The sequence below is a fragment of the Ruditapes philippinarum genome, unplaced genomic scaffold (assembly GCF_026571515.1).
Source record: "Ruditapes philippinarum isolate M1 unplaced genomic scaffold, ASM2657151v2 ctg3321_1_1_1_1, whole genome shotgun sequence".
In the NCBI taxonomy this organism is placed as follows: domain Eukaryota; kingdom Metazoa; phylum Mollusca; class Bivalvia; order Venerida; family Veneridae; genus Ruditapes; species Ruditapes philippinarum.
Window position 1 is genome coordinate 13,821 of NW_026858949.1, and position 18,892 is coordinate 32,712.

An 18,892-nucleotide genomic window follows, 5' to 3' on the forward strand; every position below is an offset into this window, starting at 1 on the left:
ACTTTATTCTACATTAAATTTTACTACACCATAGATCTATGAATATATACATGTATGCAATGGTTCGAACTAGGTTTAGTGTAGAGGTTGTGGTACCAATTAATAAACACATGCCATGTATACATTGTGAAATAATCGGATAAATTGTCTATGTTAAAAATGCTTCATTTGAATTATAAAAATAATCTAATTCAAGAATAAAAAAACAAACATGGGAACTATTTAGTAAGGTGAAAGATTTATATAAAAGATTTTATTCAATATAAGAATATTGTTAACTGTTAATGATCTTTTTCACTTCTTACATATGCATGTATAATAAAAAAATAAAAATAAAGATAAAACATTCAATATAAAATCACTTACCTGTGAAATATTTCCATATCCTAATCCAACTTTTATATCCATTTATTTCCGTAAAAGTAATAGTTGAATTACATGTATTTCTATTATTTTAAATGTTTTTATTTATAATCAATTGTCAATTAATACTGAAGTACATATATGTCCTACTTGAAGACTATTGTATTTCGAAGAGCCGCCATTTTGTTTCTAACTGTCCATATTTAAATTGTTTTTTTTTTTCATTTCAAAAGTATTGAAGTAATTTCTTCAGTTTATTTCACAATTTTTTTTTCTTGTCTATTCTTTGCTTGGTTTTTTATTGTTTTGAACTCAAATGACCCCCGACAGCTGTCGCTGTCTTGCATCACATGAAAAGTTTGTGATCTCCGAATATTTTCTCTAACACGGTCATATTCAGTTCTCGGTGTAACGGCGGACATCACTACTGTAACTGACTGTGGCAGATCTTCCAGCACGGAAATAATGTTCTGTAATCTTCCTGCAGACATTTCTATATTCACCAACTCCACACGTTCAATATTCAACATATCACGTGACAGTAACAATGAAACTTCATCTAGATTGATCCAACACAACGTAACATCAACTAATGACGGTGTTGATATATTTAATTGTAGCCTCCCAGGTAACAACTGCAAGTATAACTTTGACAGTGTTGAATGTTGAGACAAATCCAAGTTCAAACTCTTACAGTCATCGTCGTCATATTCGTTACAGTCTAACCTCTTCAATGTTAACTCTTTCATTGATTTTTGACTGGAGATAAAATTGAAAAATGTGTCCAGTATTTTGTGAGATAACTTGAAGCCTCTTATATGTAAAAATTGTAAGTTTTGACATCGCGTTTTCATGTTTTCACACAGATTTTCTTCATCATTTGTCCATTCACCATTCCACAAAGTAACGTTCTGTAAACTGGGAAACAATATCCGGTTTATCTTAGCCTCCTCCAACTTGTTACCATGATAGTAAAGTTTCTGTATATGACTGAGATCTGTGAGAGAGAATAAATCTATAATTTCACGTAAACTGCTGGAAGTACGTCTGGTGTTTATATAAAGTGATTTTATGTTGGTTTTATTTTGTTTTAACAAACGTTGTAACTGCTCACTTTGTACGGTGTACCTGTCAATGAAGAAATCTTGTAAACATAATTGAATATTTTCACTTTTAGGCATTTCTTGTAAACAAGACACGAACATTTCCTGTATGTTATACAATGGAGTATTGTACAAGCCACTGTCACCTGTCCTAGTTCTATAGTCGCGTGTTTCCTGGTCTTCATTTATCACAGACATCAAATCATTTGATATTTCACACATCAGGTCAACATTCATTTTACTTATAAATTCACAACTTTTTGACATGTCCAGAATATCTTGAACATTTCTACATTTATGTAGAAGACTGTGCGAACTTATAAATATGGCGGCAAAGAATTCTTGCACTGTTTTGTGAGAAAACGAAACTTTGATAAGTTCGTTGATTAAAGTTTTACTTCTGCTTTCTGACAGTATTCCTGAGAGAAGACTTAATTTTATGTCGTCTGCTTTGAGATATTTTTCGGCAACCGTTCTATCAAAAACCAGCGTATTTTCTGTTGTTTCGTTAAATATAGTTTGGTAAGCTAGTTCTGCTAATGATGTTATAAGACTGTAAAAATGTTTACAACATTTATGACTTTTGAAGTATTCTGGAATTTCACTGGCAGACGATTCACGAGATGGTTGAACTTCCGGGTGTTTCCTTGACGTTCTCGATAATAGAAATTCAATGATATTGGTGTAAATTTCATGTTTTGAATTTCCTATTGTAATGCTGTTACACCATAAGCAAACTATATACATGAGTAGGAGTGGAATCGCTTGCATGTGTTCTAGGCGACGGTCACGTATCACGTTATTAAAGTCCTGTATTTTACTCTTTAATACTCTATCGTTATGGACACCTGTCATTTTTCTTATAGCATTTTCTTCTAGTTGCCGCGTAGAATCTGCACTTAATTGAACCAATTCTACTTTTTTGTTTATTTGACAAGTTTTGAGATCTGAAACTCCGAGCTTCCACGGTCGGGTTGTCGTTAGAATAACACAAGTATCACGTACGTACCGATGTGGAATTTTTGCTGTGACTTCGCTACAGCTGTTATCAGGGTGAGTCCATTCATCAAGACCGTCCAATATAATCAAGCATTTTTCTCTGCGTAAAACTTCGTTTAGTGATGTTGATGAAGGAAGTTTCTTAGTAATTTGCTGTTCAATCATATCGTCAATGTTACAAATAAAGGTACAGTCTCTTAAGAAAACCAAAAATAAGAAATTAAAGTCAAATAAAGTTTTTAACTCATCATCTTTAAAACAGGCGTAGTTTTCATCGTGACAATGAGCTTGACACCACGTGATTGCAAGATATTTTGAGAAAGCAGTTTTTCCAAAGCCTGCATCAGCTGATAAATAAATTTCTTGCTGATCTGCACTTCTGTTTGAAAACAGGTCTTTCAAAGACTTCATCGGAGTTCTCTCCTCTTCGTGACAAGTTAGGGACATCTGTTTAACCTCGACTATATCTGGCATCACGTAGAACCCAGCTAGAGGTGTCTCTATTTCTTCAAGAAGTGGTGAGAGAGGTATTGAACTACACCTTTTTCTGTAGAATTTTATCAGGTCGGCTTGAAGTTCTGAAAAGACAGCAGAAAAAAAGGTTAATCAGTGACAATCTTTAATTTTGCATGGTTTGGATCAGATTATGCATACGGCGAATAAGAAGTAGATATATAACACTATATTCAGATGCTATGTTTAACTTAACAATGCAAAACTTAAGCTAAATTCTGTTTTAATAATTGCATAAATTTATATACAAAACGAGTTTTTTCCATCGATATATTTGATTCATTGTATGCTTGAAAATAAACATTTTCCTTCTAGGGTTAGGGAAAGGGTTAATTTTGTACCTTCAGACAAGAGGACTTTTTATTTTTTACTTTATGTACAAAGTGACTGAAAATCAATGACCCCTTGGGCAGGGCCAATTTTGACCCCCGGGTTATAATTTTAACAATCTTGCTAGAAGTTAACTTCACAATGTTTAATGCAATATATCTAACCTCTAGCCTTTGTCAATTTCGAGTAGATGATTTTTTAAGTTTTTAATATATACATAAACAGAAAACCTTTGACCCCCGGGGCGGGGTTAATTTTGACGCTAGAGGCAAAATTTGAACAATTTTGGTAGAGTACCTATAGAATAATATCATATAGCAAATATCAAAGCTCTAAGCCTTTTACATTCGGACAAGAAGGTATTTTAAGTTTTTTTTTTGTACATATTGTGAAAATCAATGACCCCGGGACGGGGCCAATTTTGAACCAATGGCTATAATTTGAGCAATCTTGGTAGAGGTCTACCATACAATGCCTTATGCAAAATATCTATGCTCTATGCCTTGTGGGTCTTTACAAGAATATTTTTTTAATTTATTCTTATAATTCTTTTTGGTTGCCATGGCCACAAGATTTCTGCATGTAATGACATCTTTTGAACAACTTCGGCAGCTCTTCACCCAAGGATGAATCCTGCCAAGTTTGGTTGAAATTAGACAAGTGGTGTTTCACAAGAAGATTTTTAAGTTCACTATATAATCCATAGAACACACGCACACGCACGCACATGCACACACTCGCACACACACCAACACACACGCACACACGCACACACACACACACACACACACACACACACACACACAGGTGAATCGCTATATGGCGATGCACCGCAGATGCTGTCTTGGCATAATAAAAAGAAATCAAATTTAGGTAATGAGGGTCATATTTTACCATGCACTTGGGGTATTCCAGGTCATTAGTCTGAATGTTAATTTTGCTTTAAACCCAGTCAGAGTTGGCTTATATTTTTTATATTAAAGAGTTATCGGAATATTGTAAAGGTTGGCTTAACCTGTCTGTTGTGATTATATGTCTGACTTTGGGACAGCTTTACTTAATGATTTTATTTATGTCTTATTTACATGTATGTTATGGAGGGACACTGGTTTCAATTTCCAGGCAGAGTCAATTCCACTACAGACTCCAAATAGAGTAGGTGTTTGCTTGCACTCTTGAATAAATTTTTGCACTAAATTTCATTATGGCTGAGTTGGTAATGGAACATTCCAGAAATGAACATTTCCTACCAGACACGTCGAACCAGATTTTGGGACACTTCGGAACAGATGATTGGACATTTCGAACCAAGTATTTGGACACTTTGGTCCATATTGAACACTTCGGACCAAACTTTTAGACACTTTATATTTTAGTATGGGATTATCGGACCAGATTAATTTTTGTTATAAACAAGTTTATCGTTATAATAACGAAGACATGAAAAAACAACGAGGTTTGGCGAGTTCCCAAGGGAACCGATTGCCCGAGGGTTGGGATTTCCGTATCTTCCACCTAACCCAATGATTGATTATTTTTCTTACTCACCTGGACACACAAAAAACTTTAAATTAAAATCACTACTTCTTATGTGCATTACAACCTTGTTTGAAAAGCGGCTTAGGAATTCAGTCCATACTTCAATGGTTGACAAAAAGCATTTTACCCTTAACTATTTTCAGTTATTTTGGCAAAATATTCAATTAAAGTAAATTGAAATAAATTTAATAATTCGTTATCAAGAAGCAACGCTATCATTACAAAAAATCATGAATGTTATCAAATATCAGTTTTTACAAAGAATTTCGCAAAATATTAAGGTGTCTATTTTTAGTAACAGATCGATAGGAAAATTTCGGACCTCGGTAAAGTAGGACTCATTGAAGCGTGAAAGATATTATCAATTTATTTCTTTTCCGTAGATAATGTCATACTTTTGTACATTTGGCCCTTACGTTTCATTTTTCAGCATCGCATTTGTCGGAATACGTAAAGAAGAAGTGTTGCACGGGGAGTGAGAGATAAGCCCATGCGACTTTGTGACATCTCGACCCCTTGACACCTCGACCACTAAGATATCTCGACCCATGACACTTAGACCCCTAAGACTCTTAGACCCCTTAAATTGACAGATCAGTTCGACCCCTTATTCTATAATGTACTTGAAGACTTTAAATTCGAAAAAAATAATGTGCATACATTGGTAAATATTGGAAAAAAGTTTTTTTTCACAAGTTTGATTATTATATATAATCTCATAGACATACTGAATTATAAGTGAAATCATATCAAGCTGTTTTTGTTATACATAATCATTCTTCAAGTCAAGCATTTGAATTACTTATTTTATGTAAGGAATAAAAAATATGCACTACATTTAAGCAGAAAGTATATTATGTAAATATGTTTACATACTATCATAAATAACAGTAACTACAAAAGAAATTGTAAACGTTATTTTTTTAGTAAAAATCTATCACTTGTTTTGTAATTTACCCTTTTCGTAGCAAAAATTGTCAATATTTCCAAATGCACTTGTTCATTTTTTTCTCAAACTACTACTATTATCAGGAAATCTAAGGCTTATTGGTTCTTTAAAGATATACTATGCTCAAATGGGATATTTAACAAATAAAATTGGCCTTTAGGGCAATATGCAAGTTTACGGACTGGTTGGTCAGACTGGGAAAGTTATATTGCCCGAAGCGAACTAAACTTGCACTTTGCCCGAAAGGCCATATTTTATTTGTTATATTATACTGAATCTAAACCATTTAATTCATTTTGTTGCTGTCATTTCTACTATAATTTGCTTTCAAATAATAATTTTATTTGTTCAGTGTGTGAAATATCTAGGCGGATTTTTAAAAATTATTTTCAAGAGATGCAGCAAAAAATCATGCTCTTCTTTTAATATTCCATTTTTGTTAATCAAATTAAATATTTAATGTTACTAGGCAAAAACCCGGACTTTAAGAATTTCACAAACTGCATAAATAAAATTTATAATTACATTAAAGACAAAACATGACTTTTGATCAACATGTAATAAATTTATGTGAAACATAACAATAAATTTAGTAAAAAGAATCATTTAACAACAAAATAAAGTATAATAACCCATTTGCATACACTCTTCTATATTTAATATGACGTCATCCACTCCATATAAGAATTGACATTACGCCGTCTGTCAATCAAGCTGGCAGTGGTCTTACAGATAAGCAAGTCGGCGATTGTTATCAGTTTCACGTCTGCAAAATCCGTCATTTTCTTTAGACAAGCTCCTTGTATAAGACAATGGTGCAGCAGAATTAATAATGAAATTATTTTGAGTATTTGTCAATTCAAAGCTATTAAGTCGGTATATCAAAGTGACCAACTATCCTGACATATTGGCAGATGGAGTCAGTTAGTCCATTTTACAAAAAAAAAATTAAACATATCAGTAACTTTGTATATATGAAGATAAAAAGTTATATAGCAGGTACAAAAGCAGAGACTTGGCTATTATCTAGATGTTATCTACATCTCTGACGAAAGTTAAAATAGAGAGAAATAAAGAATCTCTAAAGAATGTACAAAACGACAAAATTGAAAATGTTGCAGGCTCGGTTTGATTGATTTTGATGGGGATCAGAGGTTATGAAGCCTGGCTATACCACAATTCATTAAACAAGGAAAAAGTTTAAACAAATACTCTATTCCTTCCTTTATTACAATTATGTCTATTCATAATCACATACTACATTATAAGGTGTGATATGACATTTTTTTGTTCCTTTATAACATAGTGTCAATAAAATGCTGCAGGAGAAAAAAGCACTTGCAAATAAAATGAGAGACTATGCAATGAATCTTTTATGTGAAATTATCCTGCCAAAATATTTCTATAAATGCTCTATGAATTAAGATTAAATATTTAGTTACATCTGCTTCAATAACATCATACCTGATCACGGTTTTAATTTAAAACCGAGGTCTCACCGTCTGGTATGGAATACCGTAAGTTGGATATTCAAATAACCTACTACCTACTAGCTGGTAGTTGATTATTCTTAATCGCCCACTACCTACCTGCAAGTAGTTGGTAATTCGAATTTTGCATCTTTCCCTTAAAAATAACACAACAACAACAAAAACAGGGGAATCAGTTGGCTAAAATACAATATGCTGACCAGTTACACTTATATTAGGATCTGCTGTTAAGTTAATTTTAAAGTGAAAATTGTTGACCACTTATGTTAGATATATGGAAAAGATTATGTGTTGACGTAAATTTCTAATTACATGTATCTTTATTTACAATGTAAGTAATATAATAAATTATACATCTTACAAAACAATGAAACCACTGATGACGATCTATGAATATAATTTGTTTGTCTTTTTTATACAAGTAATAAACAATGATTTTATTTTTTTTGCATCTTTTAAATGTCAACATAAGATCATTTTCATCTGAAATATTTCTATTACATTGTATATTAAAGTTTCACACAATTTATTACATTTTCCGTCTATGTATAACTCTTTCAGTATTTATATATAAAATGATTCTTATTATTAATTTATAATTTTATTTAAACATTATTAGTATACAGAAAAGAAACAAACAAAAAATAATAAAAAGGAAAAGAAAAAACAAGAAAAAAAAATTATTGACAAAAGTAAAATTATCCCATATTCTATAACGTCAGCTTATTCGCCAGCAGTTTAGAACCGTCCACCAGAAGGCGATAGTCGACATTGCGATAACGCGATGACGACAGTGCGACGATGCGATGGTGATAGTGCGATAATGCGATGACGACAGTACGACAATGCGACAGTGCAATGACGACAATGCGACAGTGCGATGGCGACAGTGCGATAATAGTATCGCTCTGTCGTCATCGTACTTTCGCGTTATCGCATTGTCGCCATCGCAATGTCGCATTGTCGTCATCGCACTGTCGCATTATCGTCATCGCTCTGTCGTATTGTCGTCATCGCACTGTCGCACTATCGCATTGTCGCCCTCTGTATTTTAACGTATAACCACGATGGCCCTAACGGTATTCCGTAGTCTGGTGTATGCAAAACTTATTTTGAAGTGAATAATATTGCGTTTTATCACGAAACATATGTTATGTACAAATAAACATATAATCATATATCATACTACAAAGTTACGTAAGGACAATTTTCTCATTTAATTTAACAAATTATTCACAAATGCATAATATATAAGTGATTTCGCACATCAAAGATACATGGGTAATGATATGTTGATGTTCACAATGAATTGCTACGGACAAAAATCACATAACTAGATTTAATTGTGTTTCCCTAAAGTTAAAGTCAATTTAAGTAATCGACCTTATAATGGGACAAACTTTGACATTATGTCATCATTAAATCAACTTTTGTTAAGGAAAACATGGCACAAAATATTGCATACATTTAAGGTTTGTATAAATTCATATTTATCTAAATATTATATCACCTACATTGTGTTTCAGACAAAAACAATCAGAAAAAAATTATAAGTTCTGTAAAAATCGTAATTAATCGATAATCTTGGTCATACGGAGATGTTGTTTAAAGACATATAACAACGACGAACGATGGACGATAAACGACCGAGCTTGCAGTCACAAAAATCACTTATGAACACTCTGTGCTCAGATAGGCTTAATATACAAGTATTTGACTTACCACCTCTGTGTTTGATATACTCTAGACTTAACAATGCACTTTTCTCAAGCCGACCCTCTATCTCTTTTGTGTCCTGTCCATTTTCTGCACAAAGGATCAGCTCTAATAGTTCAGTCTGCCAAGTCTTTTTAAGACGCTCTTTAAAATCTGTGTAACCTTTAGCACCTTTGGATATCACTTTTCTCAGTATCGTTTCATTCTTATCAGTTTGGTCCTTGCCCTGTAATATCATATTTTATTACCAATATTCATAATTGTTTTATTTCTATAATAATTAAATATTGATAACAATAAGTTAGTTTAAAGCATGACATAAGATTATTCCTCAAATGCTACAGTTATTATACTAAAATCAACAATAAAAATTAAAAAAAGCATTGTTACAAGTATCATCAAATACTGACAATTGTATAAAGTAAACTAGATAAAACTGGCATACAAATTATTTAATATCGTACCTTGATATTCTTTCTATCTACGACGGTCAGTAATTCAAAGCCTGTGTCACAATCAATTATGGGATCAGGATTCAAATACTTCTTTAGTGCAACATAGTTCTTAACTATGAATTTTCGGCATTTCACAACATCAGAAGACTCTGCCATCTCTAGTCCTTCTAAAATACAGTTTGATAATATATCATTCATTAATTAATCTACATATTATGCAGTATGGTTTTCTTGACGAAATGTTAAGTGTATTGATGTTCAATTCACTTAAAAATGATTCAGCTTCGAATAACAATATGTTATATAAGATATATTCTACAGCCCGTACTTAATTCTGTGGATTCAAATACCTTACTATAGGTATAAGCCATATAAGTTCATCCCATAAACAACGTAAAGGGGAATATTTATGAGTCAGCTTGTCGGTCGGTCAGTCCGCATCATGGTTTCCGGACGATAACTAGAATTTGGAATGAGGTATTGTAATCAAACTTGGCATACAGTGATATTATGTGGCGACCCCGTTTGGTATTGCATATGGACCCCTAGGGTCAATGTCACTGTTACTAAAAATAGAAAAATGGTTTCTAGACAATAACTAGAGTAAGGAATGTCATAATGTAATCAAACTTGGTTTATCGCAAACTTATATGAAGACCTCGGTTAGTATTGAAATTGTACCCCCTGGCATCAAGATCAAGTTTAGCTTTTCAAAAGTAGAAACAATGGTTTCCGGACTATAACCAGAGTTAGGAATGACATAATGTTATCAAAATTTGTTAAAGCAAGTTTATATGAAGAAGCCCGGTCAATATTGCATTTGGACCCTCTGGGATCAAGGTCAACGTCTACGTAACTAAAAATAGAGAAATGCTTCCGAACAAACTGGAGTAAGGAATGAAATAATGTTATCCAACTTGGTTTACAGCAAGCTTATATGAAGACCCCGGTTAGTATTGCATCTGGAGCCACTCTGGAAAAGGTCAAGGTCACCGTTACTAACATTAGAAAAACAGTTTCTAGACAATGACAAGAGCTACGAATAAGATATTGAAATTGAACTTGGTATAAAGCAAGCTTATATGAAGACACCGGTTGGTAATTCACGTGGTCCCCCTAAGGTCAAGCTCAAGGTCAGCGTTACTAAAAATAAAATAAAATGGTTTCCGGACAATACATTGAGTTAGGAAGGAGAAATTGTAATCATAACTTGGTTTTTAGCAAGCTTATATGAAGACCCTGGTTGTTTTGCATTTGGCCTCCCTGGGGTCATGGTCACCAATACTAAAATAGAAAAAAGTTTCCACACAATAACTAGAGTTATAAATAAGATAAGATTCATTGACAAAGGCGGTAATTTCTGTTAAAATGTGTACTTTTGAAGGACAGACAATTCCAACAAGATAACATTTTATCGGAAAACCTACATCTATCTCAATCAATTGATTCGTCATATGCCATTGCAATGTAAAACTCTTTGTGAAGAAATATTCGCGGGTTTCAAATTTTCGGCATTTTTGTGGTGATATTCACGAAAACAAGGAAGCCATTGGCACCAAAGCGCTCACATTAAGACATACAGTTATTTGATTAAAGGCCACTTTTAACAATAGGGGTGTCGGGAATTGATAACGTCATTTATAGCTCCTTGCATAAAGTGACGTCCCGCGCTTACGTTAACGTCACTTCCGACTTAACATTGTATTGTTGTTTATACTATATATAATTGTTGATCAGTAAAGGTCGAATCTGGAAACTACAACGCATTTTGTTTAGTTACTATACACCCCCACATTGTTGGTGCCGTGAGAAATTCTACAATCACAATGAATTTACAGAAGCTTATTTCTACTAGAGAGGGCCAGCGACGTCTTATTTCTAGACAACTGGAGAAATTTAACGACGAGTTGTCACTTTCGGAGAAGTCAGCCCTGCTCCAAATCATGGAAGAAAAAGGCGAGATTATCAAGAACCTCAACGATAAGGTTGTTAATCATGCAGATATTGACGATTTGGAAACAGAATCGGTAGAGAGTGACGAATATTCAATTGATTTACGTTTGAAACTACGAAAACTGAAGGAAGATATTACCAAATCTAATAACACTGGCAGCGGCAGCGTGATCCGTAATTCACAGGACATTAACGGTAGTGCTAGAACTTTATCAAGTGAGAACTTTTCTATTCATAACCAAAGGGTGTCGTCTGATAATTCATCTTTTCACAGACTACCTAAACTGAGTTTGCCTACGTTTGATGGAGATGTTGAAAAATGGCAGTCATTCTGGGACTCGTATGAGGCTGCTGTACATTTGAACCAAACACTATCTGATGTCCAAAAGTTCAACTATTTACGTTCCTTACTACAAGACACTGCATATACCGCCATAGCAGGTTTTCCATTAACTAACGGAAATTACCAGAATGCAATAGATTTGTTACAAGAACGATTCGGACAGTCTCATAAAATAATAGATAGTTACATGCAGTCGCTTTTTGATTTGCCGATTCCAGACAACAGTGTAACGAGTCTACGCAGGTTTCACGACAAAATGGAAAACTTCATCCGGGGTTAGAATTTTTAGGGGAGAGTCAGGGTTCCTATGGTGATTTATTGATACCCATAATCATGAAAAAACTTACCTCCGAAGTACGACGAAATTTAGCTCGAGAACACGGAAATGTACGATGGCACATGCAAGATTTGAGAACCTCTATCACCAGAGAGATAAACATTCTAGAAATGGGCATAACTGACGAAATAAGAGAACCATACTTGCCGACAGCATCATTATTCACCGGAACCGGAATGAAAAAATACCCATCAAAGAAATTTTCGCACACAAGAGATAATGATAAGGGTAAGAAATTGTGTTTGGTCTGTGAATGTGACCCAAAGTCGCTTGATTGTGAAAAAGTTCAAACACGTGAAGAAAAACTAACTATCATTAAATCTAAACGTATGTGTTATAATTGCCTGGGAAAACACCAAGTGTCAGAGTGTCGTTCAAAGTTTCGGTGCAAGAAATGCCAGCGAAAGCACCATTCTAGTATTTGTGACCAACCATCGAATTTCGATATGAATTCACATGCAACATCATTTAAAAGCTCTACTTCCGGTCAAACAGGAAATGCAGGAACTGCTTTACTTCATTCAACTACGCATCAAAGATCGAACATTCTACTCAAGACTGCTATCGCTCAAGTAAGCTCCCAAGACCATACCATAACTAATACAAACATATTATTTTACGAAGGTGCTCAAAGTTCATTTATTACGGAAAAGCTTGCTGAGAAACTGAAATTAAAGCCATGGTAATTCAGATGAACCAGAAGTTCTTACACGATCACACTTAATTTATGGCAGACGAATAACCAAACTCCCTTATGAGGATGTCCTTACATGTTCATTCCCTACGCCAAGTGACCGTTCGTCAGTTATCAAACAGGCTACGATACAAACGAAGTTAATTCACCTCTTCCGGGATAGATGGCGTCACGAATACCTGACAGCTTTACGAGAACGTCATCAGACTACTGGCAAAAATGACCAGACGATATCCGTTGGAGACGTTGTATTAGTCCACAACGATGTTCCCCGCTTATTATGGAAACTTGCTTTTGTTGAAGAACTCGTGCCAGGAAAAGATGGACTTATTCGAAGTGCTAAAATTCGAACTCAAAATGGACTCACAAATCGCGCAATTGTAAAACTTTTCCCCCTCGAAATGTATTAATCTAAATTTTCAAAGGAAAGGTGATACATGAATAAGAGACTGTATTCAATATATTTATGACTGTTTCTTAATTAATAATACTTTATATGAGATACTATAGCAACTGAAGTGTTCAAATAATGGATGTATTACAAACCTTTAAAGAACATTTCGCGCCCCGAGTATGTCGGGAATTGATAACGTCATTTATAGCGCCTTGCATAAAGTGACGTTCCGCGCTTACGTTAACGTCACTTCCGACTTAACATTGTATTGTTGTTTATACTATATATGATTGTTGATCAGTCAAGGTCGAATCTGGAAACTACAACGCATTTTGTTTAGTTACTATACACCCCCACAAGGGGCAAACTTCGAACAACTATATGGTAGGGGACCTATTGATAATATAATTAGCCAAATATCTAAGCTCTAAGCATTCTACAGTCACAGAATATCAATTCTGTTTAGTTTTTACTGTATACAAAAAAGGAAAACCTATGACCCCAGGGCGGCAATGTCTATTCTAGGCAGGGGATTCACTTGTATTTTTTGAGAATTCACCACTAGTTTTTCAGAAGCAGGGGAAATTGTACATAAAGAAAGAAGGAAACGAATATAAAAATGTAATAAATTCTCACTTTTTGATTAATACCCCTGTTGTTTCGAATCCTAGAGTAGACACTGCACATGGCGGGAGAAATTTTGACATAAGAGCTATAATTTGTACAATCTATGTAGAGGTCCATCACATAATGTTTCATGCCAAATATCTAATTTCTAGCCTCTGTCAATTCAAAGGAGAAAATGTTTAAGATTTTACTTTATATACATAAAAGGAAAATATAAAACCCCCGGGACGTGGCCCAATTTGATACTAAGGCCAAAATTTGAATAACTTTCCTAGAGGAGCTATAGATGACAATAAATACTAAATATCTAAGCTCTATGCCTTATATTGGTTCTTGTTGCTGGGTCATATGGGGGTTGCCTTCATTGAACGCCGCCTTTCCTTGTTGATCTTGTTTATCATATCTTATATTTTCAGACAGGGAGATTTTAAAGTTTTAACTATATTTATATAAGAAAAACTTATGAACCCGTAACGGGGCTAATTTGGCCCCAGGGCTACAATTTGAACAATCTTTGTAGAGGTATACTACAAATGCTCCTTGCCAAATATCTAACCTCTAGCATTTGTCAATTCAGAGCAGATTTTTTTTTTAAAGTTTTTACAATACAGAACAGAACATAATTTATTGATTTAGGCCACCATAACAACATAAAATTGTGACATTTAAAAAGATACAATTTATGTGGATACACTCATCAATGCATTATAATAATTCTCACATATTACATTACTGAAGATAAAATGTACACGTATATTAATCAAAACTGCATATTAATCATCTTTTTTATCGAATTGTTGCATGGTAAACATAATTGGCAAGACTTTTTATAACATTTTCATTTTCACACGATACTAATATATTTAATTTGTGAACTGTCGGACAAGTATAATTTTTTTGGCAATATAATTTGTTCTTAAATCTGCATATACCGGACAGACAAGTAGAAATGAAATTCATTTTCAAATAATCCTATAGAACATACTTTACAATTCCAATAATTTGAGTTCATATTGCTATATGACTTTTTAGTCACTTCAAAACGTGAAAGCCCTGCACGTAACTGAGCGTAGCAATGTCTAAATTTCCAGATATTTAAAATAGATATATATGTCTCTTGGTCATATTTTTTTTTTTAAAAACGACTATACAATGAGAGACAATCACTAGAATCTAACTTGCAATACCATCCTTGCAAATAATTATCTTTAAGTCTTTGACAAAACAAAGAGAGAACACATTGGTTCAACCTAACGTGTCCAAACCCATAACTACATAAAAGATGATCAATTTCATTGGCCCAATTAAAATATTTAGCATTTGTTGTGCTTAAAAGCGTTATATAACAAAATTTTACATATCTGTCATTAGGTAATTTCAATAATTTGAACCAGTACTTTATAGAAAGCTTGGCAGATTCTATGTAAATTGGATAACGACCACAGTCGCCTAATACTACATTTTTGCTAGACGTTCTCTTTACAAGCTAAACGATGAGTAAGCTCATAATTATCACGGGGTTTAAATCCCCATAGTTATGATCAATACAGAAGGTAATATCAAATAATTTAAAAAATACATTTGATGGTAATTGTCCATAATCATACAAAAAAGAAAGTAGGACAAAATTCTCGTTTAGCTTTCATTGCTAGTTCATTGCTCATTATATTAAACGGCATAGTGGATGTAAATGTTACTCCAACATATGTAAAAGAATTAACTATTTCGAGATGCTGATTGTTATAGTAAAAACATTCATTATGCGCTAATCGACTGTCCTTTTTAAAACCATGAATATTGTTTGTAATATATTTACTTGCAAACAACTTGACTTGCAAAACGTTTCTTATACATAAAGTTGATATTGTAAATCTCTAACTGTTTGGGCAATCAAGGCTACGTTATCCGCAAACATTAGCAGCCATATTGAACTTTCATTTGGCATTATTTGAATACCTTTAATTTTATCATCATTACTCATCATAACAGATAATTCATTGATGAAAAATGAGAACAATTTCGGCGAAGCCAGACATCACTGCTTGAGGCCCATTGGGCAATAAGATTAATCTGTTATATGACCGTTAGAACATACTTTTACATTATTATACATAGCAAAAATAGAATATAACAGAGATCCTCTTATATTAGCATTGTAAAGTATATGCCAAAGCCTATTTCGATTGACAAAATCAAATGCTGTTTTGAAATCAACGAATGCAACATGGAATTTGCCCATTTTCTTTGAAAATGCCTTAGAAATAGGTGATTGCAGAACAAATGCATTATCAGTGGTACTAAAACCAGCTCTTAATCCAGATTGGGATTCGTCTATTTTATTAAAAACAATGGCATAAACAGATAGACGTCTATTTAAAATGTTAAGCAAGAAGTTTCTCGATAATTCGCTGGATCATTGCGATTACACTTTTTGTGCAATGGTATGATAAAAGCGGTACTCCATGAATCTGGAAATTCCCCTTTAGAAAATAATCTGTTAAATAACATAACCATTAATGGCAAAATTAAATTAAATGTGTGTTTTAAGAAATTTGGTGGGAAATCAACACGTCCCGGCGCCTCGGCATATTTCAATGAACGAATGCTCATTAATATTTCTTCCCCTGTGATTTCTGAGTTAAATATCTCATTTTCAATTTTGGTTAAATTTCCATCAACTAGAGCAATTTCTTCTGCGTTTTCATTAACTAGGCTTTGAAATAATTTCTAAAAATAATCTAGCCAAGATTCTATTGGAATACTGCACTGAGCATTCCAACAGAACATTTGTACACTATATTCAGGAATGCCAAACTAGATTTCGTAGCCACATGAGCATTTCAGCAGAGTACTATTAGAACTACAATGTATATATTTAAGAATGCCCTGCTAGATTGCTCTGCCAGCTCGGCACTTCAGCAGAGTAGCTTTATACTATTCTTACGAATGCCCTGCTAGAATGCTTATCAGTCGATTGAGCATTCCAGCAGAGCATTTTTATACTATTTTTAAGAATGCTTTGAGTCGATGACTTCTAATCCAGTTACCTCTCTGGCGTGGGTTCGATCCCCGGGAGATGCTTTGGTAGTTTAGCGCGGAGGAAGGTAGTCTAGTACTGGTGTAGCTCTCCAGGAACGATGCTATTTGACTGAAATACTGTTGGGCAAAGGCGTGAAATGAAAACAACAAACAAAACAAACAAACAATAAGAATGCTTTACTAGATTTCTCTGCCAGCTAAGCATTGCAGCAGAGTATTTTTTTGCACTATATTGAGAATTCCCTGCTATACTGTTTACCCAGAAGAGATTTCCTCCACAACATTTTTTAAAGAATGCCCTAAGACTGCTTTGCAAGCTGAGATTTTTAACCTATTTTTAGAAACACCCCGCTAGATTGCCCTGCCAGCTCGGCATTTAAGCAGAGCATTTTTATACTCTATTTAAGAATGCACAGCTAGATTGCTCAGACGGTTGATCATTCGAGCAGAGCATTTTATCCAGTATTTTGAGGAATGCCCCGCTAGATTGATTCGCCAGCATAGCATTCAAGCAGATCAATTTTACACTGTATTTAGGAATGCACTACTAATTCGCCAAACAAGCAGAACATTTTGTACAATATATATTAGAATGACCAGCTTGATTGCTCTTCTACATAAGCACTTCAACAGAGCATTTTTTTACTCAATATTCATATTGCCCCGTATTGAAAGAGAACATATATTACCACTATAATCTAAGAATTCCCCACTTGATTGCTTAATGATCTGAACATTCTAGCAGAGAATTTTAACACTATATTCAGTAATGCCCTGTTAGATTGCCAAGACAGCTGAAAATAAGCAAAACATCCTTTACAATATTATTAGAATGCTCCGGTAGCGTTGCAGCAGAACATTTCTAACTCTACTGCTAGATTTCTAGGCCAGCTGAGCTTTCCAGCAGAGCACTTTATATAATTATAATGTTTCGGAATGCGCCCTCTAGATTGCCTAGCCAGCTAAATATTTAAAGCAGAAAAAAATCACGAAAACCCAGCTAGATTGCTTAATAGTCAAATGATCATTCCAGCAGAGCATTTTTAAACATTTTTATGAATGCTTTCCTAGATTGTTCTGCCAACTAAGCATTGCAGCATAGCATTTATTTCAACTATATTTAGGAATGCCCTATTAGATTGCTTAGCCAGAAGAGCATTTGGAAGAGTATTTTCAAAACTATATTTAAAAATGCTCTACTAGATTTCTCAGCCAGCTTAGCGTTGCAGCAGAACATTCAAACGCTATATTAAAGAATGCCTTGCTAAAATGCTCTGCCAGTTGTGCTTTCCAGCTGAGCATTTGTTTCTCTATAATAAGGAATTCCCCGCTAGATTGCTCTGCCAGCTCGGCTTTTTAGCCGAGCATTTTACACTATATCTAAGAATCCGCGGCTTGATTGCTTAGGCGGCTGACCATCGAGCAGAGCATTTAATACTATTTTAAAGCATTCTCCGCTAGATTGCTTAGCCAGAAGAGCATTATTGCATAACACTTTTACAGCGTATTAAAGAATGCCCACCTTTATTGATGTTCTAAATAAGCATTGAAATGGAGCATTGTTTTACTTTATATTTAGGATTGCCCCGCTACATTGCTCTGCGAGCTCGGCTTTCAAGCAAAACATGTATCACCACTATATCTAAGAATTCTCCACTTGATAGCTCTGCGAATGAACATTCCAGTAGGGCACTTTTACACTATATCAAGGAATTCCTTGCTTGATTGGCAAGACAGCTTAATATTTAATTAGCAGAGCATTCTTTATGATAAGATTACCCTGCTTGCTTCGCGTTCAAGGAGAACATTTGTTTTCTTTAATTACGAATGCTCTACTAGATTGCTTAGCCAGCTGAGCATTAAAGCAGACAATTGATTTCCCTATACAAATTTACAATGCCTTTTTGCTTAGTTTATTTTACAGTGCTAACTGTTCGAATACGCAGGTGACATATTGCTATAAGGTTATGATATTTCAGTATATTCTACATTTTAATATGAAACAGTTTCATATAAACATTTAACGCCTGTACCAATAACAACTTTGA

General features: G+C 34.0%; 1 protein-coding gene across 1 annotated transcript; it reads right to left on the minus strand.

The window, feature by feature from the left end:
• Positions 1-617: 617 nt before the first annotated feature.
• LOC132754755 (uncharacterized) lies at positions 618-9,618 on the minus strand. Its single transcript, XM_060745443.1, has 3 exons — positions 9,467-9,618; positions 9,009-9,228; positions 618-3,043 (listed from the first exon to the last, which is right to left on the minus strand). Exons 1-3 carry the CDS (start codon positions 9,611-9,613, stop codon positions 618-620), a joined length of 2,793 nt encoding a protein of 930 aa, XP_060601426.1. The 5' UTR covers positions 9,614-9,618.
• Positions 9,619-18,892: the final 9,274 nt, after the last annotated feature.

Bases quoted from the DNA above. Each gene is read 5' to 3' on its own strand.
- LOC132754755 (XM_060745443.1), bottom strand. From the start codon at position 9,613: ATGGCAGAGTCTTCTGATGTTGTGAAATGCCGAAAATTCATAGTTAAG. The intron at 9,229-9,466 runs GTACGATATTAA...ATGATATTACAG, and splicing joins TAGATAGAAAGAATATCAAG to GGCAAGGACCAAACTGATAA. The intron at 3,044-9,008 runs GTAAGTCAAATA...CTGTCTTTTCAG, and splicing joins GTATATCAAACACAGAGGTG to AACTTCAAGCCGACCTGATA.